The sequence below is a fragment of the Phascolarctos cinereus genome, unplaced genomic scaffold (assembly GCF_003287225.1).
Source record: "Phascolarctos cinereus isolate Bilbo 61053 unplaced genomic scaffold, phaCin_HiC Scaffold_726;HRSCAF=1367, whole genome shotgun sequence".
Taxonomy (NCBI): Eukaryota; Metazoa; Chordata; class Mammalia; order Diprotodontia; family Phascolarctidae; genus Phascolarctos; species Phascolarctos cinereus.
Genome location: NW_027556098.1, coordinates 406,897,976 through 406,908,572, shown reverse-complemented (window position 1 = coordinate 406,908,572; position 10,597 = coordinate 406,897,976). Strand labels below are relative to the sequence as shown.

General features: G+C 57.1%; 2 protein-coding genes across 7 annotated transcripts; both read left to right on the top strand.

Moving 5' to 3' along the window:
- The first annotated feature begins 1,472 nt into the window (after nucleotides 1-1,472).
- RBM42 (RNA binding motif protein 42) lies at nucleotides 1,473-5,478 on the top strand. Of its 6 annotated transcripts, none has more exons than XM_020977362.2 (10): nucleotides 1,473-1,665; nucleotides 2,476-2,590; nucleotides 2,762-2,849; nucleotides 2,938-3,015; nucleotides 3,534-3,596; nucleotides 3,714-3,865; nucleotides 4,250-4,585; nucleotides 4,786-4,903; nucleotides 5,000-5,194; nucleotides 5,281-5,478. In XM_020977362.2, the coding sequence occupies exons 1-10, from the start codon at nucleotides 1,538-1,540 to the stop codon at nucleotides 5,391-5,393; spliced, it is 1,386 nt and encodes a 461-aa protein (XP_020833021.1). In that variant the 5' UTR covers nucleotides 1,473-1,537; the 3' UTR covers nucleotides 5,394-5,478. The 6 variants fall into 6 exon arrangements, with proteins under 6 accessions (XP_020833021.1, XP_020833002.1, XP_020833013.1 ...); XM_020977343.2 differs by having other exon boundaries at nucleotides 3,711-3,865; XM_020977354.2 differs by having other exon boundaries at nucleotides 3,531-3,596.
- A 1,177-nt stretch (nucleotides 5,479-6,655) lies between these two features.
- ETV2 (ETS variant transcription factor 2) lies at nucleotides 6,656-10,289 on the top strand. The gene is given in 8 exon segments (XM_020977523.2): nucleotides 6,656-7,364; nucleotides 7,812-7,927; nucleotides 8,060-8,152; nucleotides 8,673-8,759; nucleotides 9,048-9,422; nucleotides 9,833-9,945; nucleotides 10,070-10,084; nucleotides 10,086-10,289. Coding segments are annotated over 7 exon segments (915 nt in total). The 5' UTR covers nucleotides 6,656-7,364; nucleotides 7,812-7,839; the 3' UTR covers nucleotides 10,230-10,289.
- The last annotated feature ends 308 nt before the right edge of the window (nucleotides 10,290-10,597 follow it).

Sequence of the window (10,597 nt, the reverse complement as noted above, 5' to 3'; positions counted from 1 at the left end):
GGGGGTGACATGGAGGAGCTTGGGGGCAGGAGAAAGTGGAAACACTACAGGGCTGCCATTCCCCACCCCACCCCAGTCATACGACCAGGGACCTCTGCCCAGGAAGGTTTGGTTTCCCCATTCTTCAGGAAACTAAATTCCAACGTCCTGGCTGAAAAATCAGGGACCACAACCCCCTCCTGACTCCCAGTCCATTCTTGACCCTAGGTCAGAGGCTCTGTCCCTTGCCTTTCAAAGGCAGGACAAGGTGGTCTCTTAAGGTTCCTTCTGAGTATGAGATTTGGGCTCCATTTTATTATTCTTCTGTTCCTATTAATAAGAGTTGAATGGGACCTCAAGCAAATCACTTCCCATTTCTGGGGCCTCTGGGACTGGACCAGATGGTCCCCAAGGATCTCTTCTAGGTTGGGTTTTGGAGAGGTGGGAGCAGAGGCTGACCTCAAGCCCTCAGTCCCCGACCCAAAGTCTCTGTCTGTCGTAAAGGCTTTCACACACCCCACCCCCCGGAATCCGGGCTCTTCACCTACCAACCAACAAACCGTCACTAAGTGTTTCCTCCGAGGCTGCAGCACTCCCTGAATTCCACTGAAGGAGCCTGCACAGAATGGGAATGGGCGGTAACCTGGTGCCCCTGGGAGTGTGGAGGGGCTGACCTCAGCTAGACCCTGTCATTGCCCAGTTCTCCCTCGAAAAGAGCGTTTTCTTCCCATACCCTGGCAAAGGTGATGTCCATCCCATCCCATCTTCCACGAGTGCTTCCCCCGTCAGTTTAATAGCAGCTAATAGTATTTATATAACGCTTTAAGATTCGCAAAACATGGGGCAGGCATCTCGTGTCACAACGATCCTGGGAAACAGGTGTATTTATGTTACAAATGAGGAAACTGAGGCACCGAGGTTTCGTGGTTACAGCTAAGAAGTGTTACTCCCCCTCGGCCTCTTCGAATTTCGCCAATCTTAAAAAAATAAAAGACTTCACAACCTCTATCACTGCGCTAACCATCCCCCTTTTTGCTGGTTCACTTTTTAAACTGGCTCCTTTCCTTCTGCCCCCAGCAAGGGTGCTCCCGGGGACCCGCCAGCTCCCGGCCTTCAAGGCTCCGCTCCCCCCAGGCTTCCACACCGCAGCCCCTGCATTTTCCAAGTGGAAAAAACAGAGGCGGGAATTTGACCAAGTCCAGGTAACACTCGTGCCAGTAGAGGCGAGCTAAGGCTTGAACTCGGGTCCCCAGGTAGCGGAAAGGGACGACTCCCACCTCTAGCCTCGGAACGCCCCCTCCCTCCCTTCTGGAAAACACAGCTCCCAAGAGTTTGCTCGGCCGATTGAAACGAAGTTGCAGGCTGGGGGCGTGGCCTCTTGTTCCTTGGGCTCTCATTGGCTCGGGAGGCGAGGAAGCAACTGCGCCTGCGCGCCGGTCGGGCCCGCACAAAGTGGAGCCGGTTGGTTCCTGTCGAGCACGTGTGTCCTGCGTCATCGGCGTGCGCCTGCAAAGACAGGCAGACGGTGGCCGCGACGGAAGCGGCTGTAGCGACGACGATGGCTGGGACGGGGCCGCCCCCGGGACTCCCGGGCGCGGGGGGAGCCTTGCCCTCGGGCCCAGGGCCCGGTGTGCCCGGGAAGAGCGGCGAGGAGCGACTGAAAGAGATGGAGGCGGAGATGGCGCTGTGAGCCCCTCCCTTCCCCCGCCGCACCCTTGCCAGGGCGGCTGTCCCCCTGTCTCCGAGGGGCCCGGGTGCGGGGAGGGGCGACCTCGTGAGGGCGGGGCAGGGAAGAGGGGAGGGGGCGCCTGCGGGCTCCCTCCGGCCCCTCCTTAGGGGTGAGGCCGGCTGCCCCCATGATGGGCGGGGGAGGAGGGGTCCGCCGCTGCCAGCTGCCTCCGGCCCCTCCTCGGGGGTGGGTCCGCCGGTCTCCCCGCCTCTTTTCACCTCTCACCGGGAGGGTCCCGTCTCTGGGTGTCTGTACCCTGCGTCTGCTTTGTCTGCACTTCCTTGGGTCTGTCTCTGAGTATCTCATACCTTCCATCTAGGTGTCTCCCTTCGGCTGTAATTGTGAAGGTCTCTACCCCTGCTTGGCGTCTTCTCTGTCCATCTCTTTCTGGATGTATCTTTCTCTAATTATCTCTTTTTGGTGTGTTTTGGCTCCGTGTCTTTTTTCTGGATGTGACTTGGGCTTTGTATGTCCCTGATTTTTTTTATCTTTTTTCTTTCCCTGTCCACATCCTGGTCTTAGTCTTTGCCCCCACTTGCTGTTTTTTCTAAATGTTTTCTTTGCCTGACTCCCCGTGTGTTTCTCTCTTCCTCATACTTCTTCCTCTATCTCTGAGCCTCTGTCTCTCAGTTGTCTTGGCGTTCCTAAGTTTCCCTCTGAGCCTGCGAAGAGAGAGGGTCGGATCAGGTGGCTTCTGAGATCCCTTCTGTCACCAAAGCCAGTGAGTCTTCTGTGTACCTGAATCATTTCATATTTCTGCCCCACAGGTTTGAGCAGGAAGTCTTGGGGGCTCCAATATCTGGTATTCCAGCCCCAGTTGTACCAGCTGTGGAGCCTGCACCTGTGATCCGCCCAATCATTGCCACCAACACCTACCAGCAGGTAGGGGGGTATGGTGTGCCTTCATGTGTATAGACTCTACCATTCAACTAGTTCATTAATTCCAAACCGTCTTTTATCCTTTATCCCACTTGTCTGTTAGCACAGGCTCCAAAGAAAGAGGGAACGTGAGCTCCCTCACTGACCACTTTCTCTTGTCCTCCCCCTGGTCAGGTCCAGCAGAGCCTGGAGGCCCGGGCAGCAGCAGCAGCCACAGTAATTGCTCCCATTGTAGGTCCCCCTGGCCCCTTTGTGGGTCCTGGTGAGTTGGGAAGGAGGTATGAGGGAGGGTCAAGAAGGAGGAGTCCAGAAGGTCATCCTACCAATGCAGTTTTTTCTCTCCTCCACAGTTGGTTTCGGCCCTGGAGGAGATAGAGGTCGTCTCGACAGCCCTGAGGCCCGGGATGCCATGTTCCTTCGCCGGGCGGGTCAGTGCCCAGGACCCAAAGCCTAGGATTCAATATTCTCTGCCCTTAACACACACACACCCCTAGTCTCCCCCACCCCCACTGCCAATAAATAAGCCTACCCAGGAAATCCCTCCAGGACAATCACAAAATCCTGACTACCCCCCCCCCCAGGATTTTTTCCTGACCCATAGAACTCCCAGACAATTCCACAATGCCTGCTCAAGGCAGGCATAGTCTCCCAACTATGGTACCTTTTCAGAGACCTAACCCCAAAGGACTCTAAAAGATACTGTCAAGCCCTTATCCCCTAGACACCCATTCTCTTCTCCCCCTTAGAGACATCCCAGTGATCCTAGGGCTCCCTGAAATTTAAAAGACTGACTCAGAGGTGCCAGCAGTAACCCCAGCACCCCATGAGAAATGTCTCAAGTGATCCTAGGACCCCCTCAACCCCTGAACCCTTGAGGCCTTCCTTCAAAGACCCTGAGGCATGGCCCTTCACGCCTGTCTCCATCTCTGTCTGTGTCTCTCAGCAGTGCCCCCGCAGCGTCCCCCCATCCTGCGCCCAGCCTTCGTCCCCCATGTGCTGCAGAGAGCGGGTGAGAGAAGGGCCCAGGGAATGTTCCTGGCCCGGCCCCATCCCCTCTTTGGCGTCCCCGGCACCTCAAAGACCCAAGGACCCCCTTCACCACACACTTTCTCTTTTTCTTTAGCAGGCGGCCCACGCCCCATGGCTCTTCGGCCACCGCATCAGGCCCTGGTTGGGCCTCCCCTGCCTGGTCCCCCTGGACCTCCCATGATGTTGCCCCCGATGGCCCGGGCACCAGGACCCCCACTTGGCACAATGGCAACCCTGAGGCCTCCCCCAGTGAGTGTACAGGGCATGTGAGAAGGGAATTCGTGGGGATACAGACATCCCTATCATGAACCATGGAATCCAGCCTCCTAACTTTGAATGTCGTCTGAGTCTCCCGTAGATGTTTGTGTCTCCACCTTCTGTGCATCCCTCTGTGTTTCCCTTTCTTGTTTGCTTCCTTTATATCTTTTTTCCTCTGTCCCCTCCCACTCAAGCTCTGAAGCCACTTAGGTCCTTGGCAGTCTGAGCTGTGAGTGCCTGCCAGCCTTAGAGTTAGGGGTAGTGGGCTGCTCTGAGCATTGTGGCCAGTGCCCCTGCCCTCCCCCCCATCCCTGGCTCTGGGGCCTCTTGTTCCCCTCTTTCTCTGACACCTTCATCTCCTTGTGTTTCTGGCAGGAGGAGCCTCCAGCCCCTCGGGAACTGGGCCTGGGCCTGGGCCTGGGGCTGAAAGAGAAAGAAGAAGCTGCAGCTGTAGCTGTGGCGGCTGCTGCCGCTGCAGGACTGGAAGAAGCGGGGGCAGCTGTGGGGGGTCCAGGAGCCGCTGCGGTCATTGGGCCTAGCCTCCCCCTGCCCTTGGCCATGCCCTTGCCTGAGCCTGAGCCCCTGCCTCTGCCCCTGGAAGTCGTTCGGGGCCTGCTTCCACCTCTTCGAATCCCTGAGCTCCTGTCCCTCAGGCCCCGGCCTAGGCCTCGGCCTGAGCCCCAGCCACCCCCAGGACTCATGGCCCTTGAGGTCAGTGTGGGGCCATGCCAGGGGTGGGGCAAGGGAGGTCAAAAGGGGATTTGGAAGGTGTCAAGGAAGTCTTTCCCAAAAGTAGGCATTCAGTAGATACTTTTTCAGTTGGAGAAGGTTTGCTGGGGAGGGACAAAGAGCTGAGAACCTTAGTTTGCCCCAGAGGTTCTTCAGTCCTCACCCTTGCCCCCTCCTCCCAGGTCCCAGAGCCTTTGGGTGAGGACAAGAAGAAAGGGAAGCCAGAGAAGCTAAAACGTTGCATCCGAACAGCAGCTGGGAGCAGTTGGGAAGACCCCAGCCTCCTGGAGTGGGATGCAGGTAAAATATTAGAGGCTGCTGGTGCTCAGGGATGAGGAGAGGTTGGGGCAGAGGTGGTTGAAGAGATCATCTTCTCCCTCTCCCTTTATGGCCTAGATGACTTCCGGATCTTCTGTGGGGACCTGGGCAATGAGGTGAATGACGACATTTTGGCTAGAGCCTTCAGCCGATTCCCCTCCTTCCTCAAGGCCAAAGTTATCCGGGATAAGCGCACAGGGAAGACCAAGGGTTATGGCTTTGTCAGTTTCAAGGACCCCAGTGACTATGTGCGGGCCATGAGGGAGATGAACGGTAAGTCAGATCCTGAGTACCCCTGGTCCAGAGCTGTTGACCCGCCAGCCCATATAACCTAACTGACCTGGCTCCCCTCCCCCCAGGGAAGTACGTGGGCTCACGCCCCATCAAGCTGCGCAAGAGCATGTGGAAGGACCGCAACCTGGATGTCGTGCGGAAGAAGCAGAAGGAGAAAAAGAAGCTTGGGCTTAGATAGCCCAGACCCCCCAAGATTCCCCCTGATCCCCTATGATGACCTTGCCCCTGTCCCCAAACTGAATAAATTTGAATTCTTTCAATCACTCTAAGAGTATTTTGTCATCTGGACACCTTGCCATCAGGAATCCAAAGTCTGCCAGCTTCTGAAGTTGGGAGTAGGGGGTGAGGTTTGGGAAGATGAGACCTCAGGACCCCTTCTCTAGAGATCACTTCCATTGTAGAAGAGAGTTGGAAGGATGGCAGCTGCTGAGGGGGAAGGGTCAGCCCCAGGAAAAGCCCAAATAAATGGCCTTAGTCCACCTTCCCCTCGGGTTCTCTGATGTCAAATTTTCCGTTATGCTGTGTTGGGGGGGAGGGTCTCAGAGTCCGCATGGGGCCTGTCCTCCAACAGGAAACGACCTGGGGGGCCCCATTCCCCTCTTGGGCTCAACCCCCAGCCCCAGTTCTCCAAGGTCTTGGGTGGGGGGAAGGGGACCAGAGCAACTCAAAGATTAATGTAAACACACATTGAGTGATGGAGGTCAGAAACAGGAAGAGTCAGATGGAGAAACAGATACTCAATCCAGGAGGGCAGCTTCAGGAACAATGGGAGCTGCCTGTTCTTTGACACCTACGATTTACGAAGCCTTACACACACTCTGGAGCCTCACTGGCAACGGTGTGGAGCTAGAGTCCTACAGGCATTGCTGCCCGTTACAGATGAGGAAAGTGAGTCCTGGAGACAGATACAGAGGCCCAAGGATAACTGCGGGGCTAAGGTACTACAGGTGGTGCTGTCTCCGTTTTACACATGAGGAAACTGAGTCCCAAATGCAGTGAAGGAAAAGAGAAATAGAGGGGAACCCATGGTGCTGGTGCTGCAGAAACAGGAAGGCAGGGATGTAGTCACTGGGCCCTATGTTTGTGGAGTGTACCAGACCCCTGTCTACAGGACGCCGACTGGCTGGGGAGTTGAGACTAACCCCACGCCTCCAGAACGGGAAGAGAATAGTGCCAGGGTCACAAGGCAAGTCTCACTCACCTTGGATTGGGAGTTGGGAAATGGGGTGCCAACGGGCTTCCTGGAGACAGGGGAGGCAAGCCCATACCCCCTCAAAGAGACAGGGAATACAGGGCTTGAGTGTCCGGGCAAAGAGGGAGGACCGAGACACCATAACCCCCTCCCCACGCGTCACACTCGCTGATTGTGACGTCAGCCCCTGGGGGACTCAGCCGGAAATCCTCCACTTCCGGAGATAACAGTTCGAGCCGCCCCCGCAGTCGCTGGCCAGACCATCGGTCCGCAGCCCCCTCCCAGCTCAGAAACCTTTCACTCTGCCCAGAGACCCCTCCCCAGGTCCCCATGTCTAACCGACCTGCCGCCGAGCCCCATTTCCCAAGCTCAAGCCTACTCAAGTTACTCACGGAACCCACAGTGGCCCCCGTTACGCCCTACCTCCGGTCCCCAAAACCTTCCAGACATACCCATCGCAAATCCCTCGTGCTGCGGGATTCGCCCAGCAACTGCGACAGTCCCAGGCGCCCAAGCCCCTGAGGGCGGGGCTGGGGGTGGCCAGGAGCTGGGGGTCGCTAGCTCGTTTGATCCCACCACCTCCAGGAAACCCACTTGACTCCGACTCCAGGGCCCTGAGAGTAAAGGGCTGGTGCTGGGGGGATCGGACCTCAGCCACACCCCCACACACTGCTCCTAGTGCTATCGAAACTAGACCCCAAATTGGAGTTGATCACATTGGGGAAAGCGACAAGAAAGGGGGCCTCCCGGGGCGCCTCAAGAGAGGGCTAGCTTTTGAAATGATCAGTGTCCGGCCCAACCCCGCCCCCTGCAACAGTTGCAACCTGACCCCTTCCCCATTGCTAGAGTTTCTGACGTGTCGGAAAATATCCCCCCTCCCCAGACTCCGGAGGGGGGGATCCCGGGTATGAAATGGGGCTGAAGACCCCGGGGTGAGGAACAGGGAACACCAGAGAGGTGAGTGCATCGCTGGGGCTTGGCACTTCTGGAGCGAGCGGGATCTTGAGTGTCTGATGCCTGGGTCCGTGAGGGAGGGTCAGAGAGCGCGAAGCCCCTGACGGATTGGAAGTGGCTAGGATTTGGGGCACCAGATTCCTGAGCCCCTGAGAAAGCAAAGGGTTTCCAGAACTCTCTGTGTCCTCGCGGACGCTACTAAGGATTCTTCCGGCCTCCTAGGGTTTGAGGAGCCAGCTTGCTGGGGAGGATGAAGAATGAATAAAAAAATAAAATAAATAAATAAATAAATAAAACAACCCACTGGAATCTCCCAGATGACAGGGTGGGTGCCTCGGACTCTTGACCACTATAAGTCTCTGAACTCCAGCTATCCGAGTCTCTGAGGGCTGCGCCTGAATGTCTGGGTCCTTCGAGTACCCCGTCACACTTGGGTCTCTCCTCTCCTAGCATCCTGCTGCTGCCGTGAACCACAAGAATGACCATGGACCTAAGCTGGTTTTGCTGTGATGACCTGGCGCTGCAGGAAGTGCCCCTGGGATCGGGCATGGAGCACCCAAGCCTAGGTATGACGCTATGGGATAAGGGGAGGGAAGAGCACGGCGAGGCAAAACGGGACCCTAACCTTCATCTCAACTTCGTGCTCCGGAGCTTCCTGGTGACGCCCTAACCCTAATTCCTTGCCTCCCCCTCTCCAGCCTCAGGCGAACCAGATTTTTACAATTCAAAGACTTCTGCCCCCTCAGACCCCAGAGACTTGCACTCTAGGACCACTGGGAATGGATGGAAAGGTAAGGAGAGATCGTAAGATCGTTTGCGGGCAAGAGCTGGAGGTAGTGGGACACATGGGTCTCCAAGAGAGCAGGTACTGAAGGCCTGGACACCTAAGTCCCGAATCAATAAGTATCTATTATCTACTACGATCCTGCCCTCTGGGAACTTACATTCTATAGGGAGAAATATCAGTATAAAAAATAAAATCAATACACGGTAATTTTCAGAGAGAGGTAATAGCAGCTAGTAAGATCAAAAAAAGACTTCTTGGAGAATGTGATGTCAGAACTATAAAGAAGATCCTAACAGGCAAAAGGGAGAAGGGAGTGTCCCGGGGGAGAAGGGAGTTCGTGGGGGCCTAATAGCCTTCAAAGGCTCGGAGACTGGAGATGGAATTACGAAGAGGATCGGCTTGGGGGGGGGGGTGCAGGGAACAGGGAGGATATGCTGGAGGCCAGGCTTTCAGAAGATGGGGGTGGAGGATACTCCTGGGTCCCCGAGGGACCGATCGAGGGTTACTGTCTCCTTCCTCCCCAGATTCAGCACCAATTTCACACCTTCCCGGGCTCCCAACTAACGAATGCGGCTCCGATTTCCTGTTGCCTGAATTTCCGTGGGGGACTGGTAAGTTCTGGAGGTCTGCTTTTAAGGACTGTAGTTGAAGAAGGAGATTAGGGAGCCAGGGTTTCTGGGAAAGGCGCGGACTGGGACGAGAGTCACCTCGAATATCTTCCAAGGGAATTCAGGACCTGGATGGGGGATTCGAATTCCTGGGTCTCCGAGGAGACTCGAAAGCCTTGGGTCCCCGAAGTGTGGGGAAGGAGGGAGTTTAGAGCACCTGGGTCCTTGCAGCTGGGATGGGAGAAGAAGGGGCTCTGGCTCGTCCTGACTGCGACAGGTCTCTCCTCCTAGACTTCCCTTCCTTGAACCTCCAGTGGTCTGGCGACTGGACGGACCCCGCGTGGCTCACCCCAGTCTCCCAGCCCTACGGTCCTACCCGCTTCACGTACCCTGAAAGGGCGGGGATCGCGGATCTTACCACTAGCCAGGCCAGCTTCACCTCGTGGGCCACCCCCTCTGTCCCAAGCGGTCCTACCCACTGGGATTGTCCCACTGGCCCATGCTGGGAGGGCGGGAGCGCTGCTGCCATGGAATATCCCACCTCCTGGGAGCTAAACCAGCCTTCAGAATGCACAGCTCCCTCAAGCGAGTGCCCCGTCACATCGAATTCAACGCCACGCTCGGACCGGGCCAACGCCACCAGAGGCCCCAGGACTGGACACCGTGGTAAGTGAATGCCGAAGTCCCCCATTGAAGTAGGAGGATTGGGAGTGGGGGCGGGGAGGGGGATCAGCTCTGGGGAACTAGAACGCTCCAGTTCTTGAGTTAAGAGAGTTGGGGGCAGCTGTAGGGTAGACAGGACGCTGGAGTCCCTGAGTAAGGGGGCTAGAGCTGGGGCTGAGGTGCCTAGGTTTCCGATGAAGTGGGAGGTGGAAGACTGGGGGAGGCAATTCTGCAGAGCGGATAGCAGGATCCCTAAGAGGGATGCTCTAATTGTATGAATGGGGTACCTACACTCTGCACCCCTATTAAGGGGCGGGGGCGGGGGGAGATGAGGCTGCTTTGAGGAAAAGAGACGGGACGGAGGAGCTGAGAGGCTGTACGCCTGGGTTCTCACCGGCCGACCCTCTTCTCAGGTCCCATTCAGCTATGGCAATTCCTGCTGGAACTTCTCCGGGACCGAGCGGGCGAAGGCTGCATCCGTTGGACTGGGAATAGCCGCGAGTTCCAGCTGTGCGACCCAAAGGAGGTACCGTGCCCAGATGTGCCTTTTCCTTCCTCCCCCTCTCCGCCCCCGGCCCCTTTCCCTCCGCTGGGCTCCAGGTTTCCCCGCACCCGGCGCTCAACGCCTCGTCTGCCCTCCCTCTGCACAGGTGGCCCGTCTGTGGGGGGGAGCGTAAAAAGAAGCCTGGGATGAACTATGAGAAACTGAGCCGGGGGCTGCGTTACTATTACCGCCGGGACATCGTGCACAAGAGCGGCGGCCGAAAGTACACTTACAGATTTGGAGGCCGAGTTCCCGACCTGCCCTGACCCGTGACACGACCGGGAAGAACCATATGGAGGGGGGAGGGGGGATTGGGGGTACACGCGGGAGGAATAAAGCCTCGGACTCCTCCATGCGCCTCTGCGAGTCTCTGTGTCCCGAGGGAAGCGCCTGGGACGCCAAGGCTCCCCTGACCTCTGGCCTTCCCTCCAGCCCTCTGCTGTTCCGACTCCAGCATTCGGGGCCCTTGCCTCCCTCTGCCAGCCCTTGGCTTCCACCACCACCCCCGGGGGAAATGGTGGGAGGGTTAACTGAGAAATCAGAGACCTCCTCTCCAGGGCCGGCCCACTGGTGTGTCTACACACTCCTCGCAAGATCTCAGAGGGCCCTATTGTCCAGCTCTGAGTACCTGAGA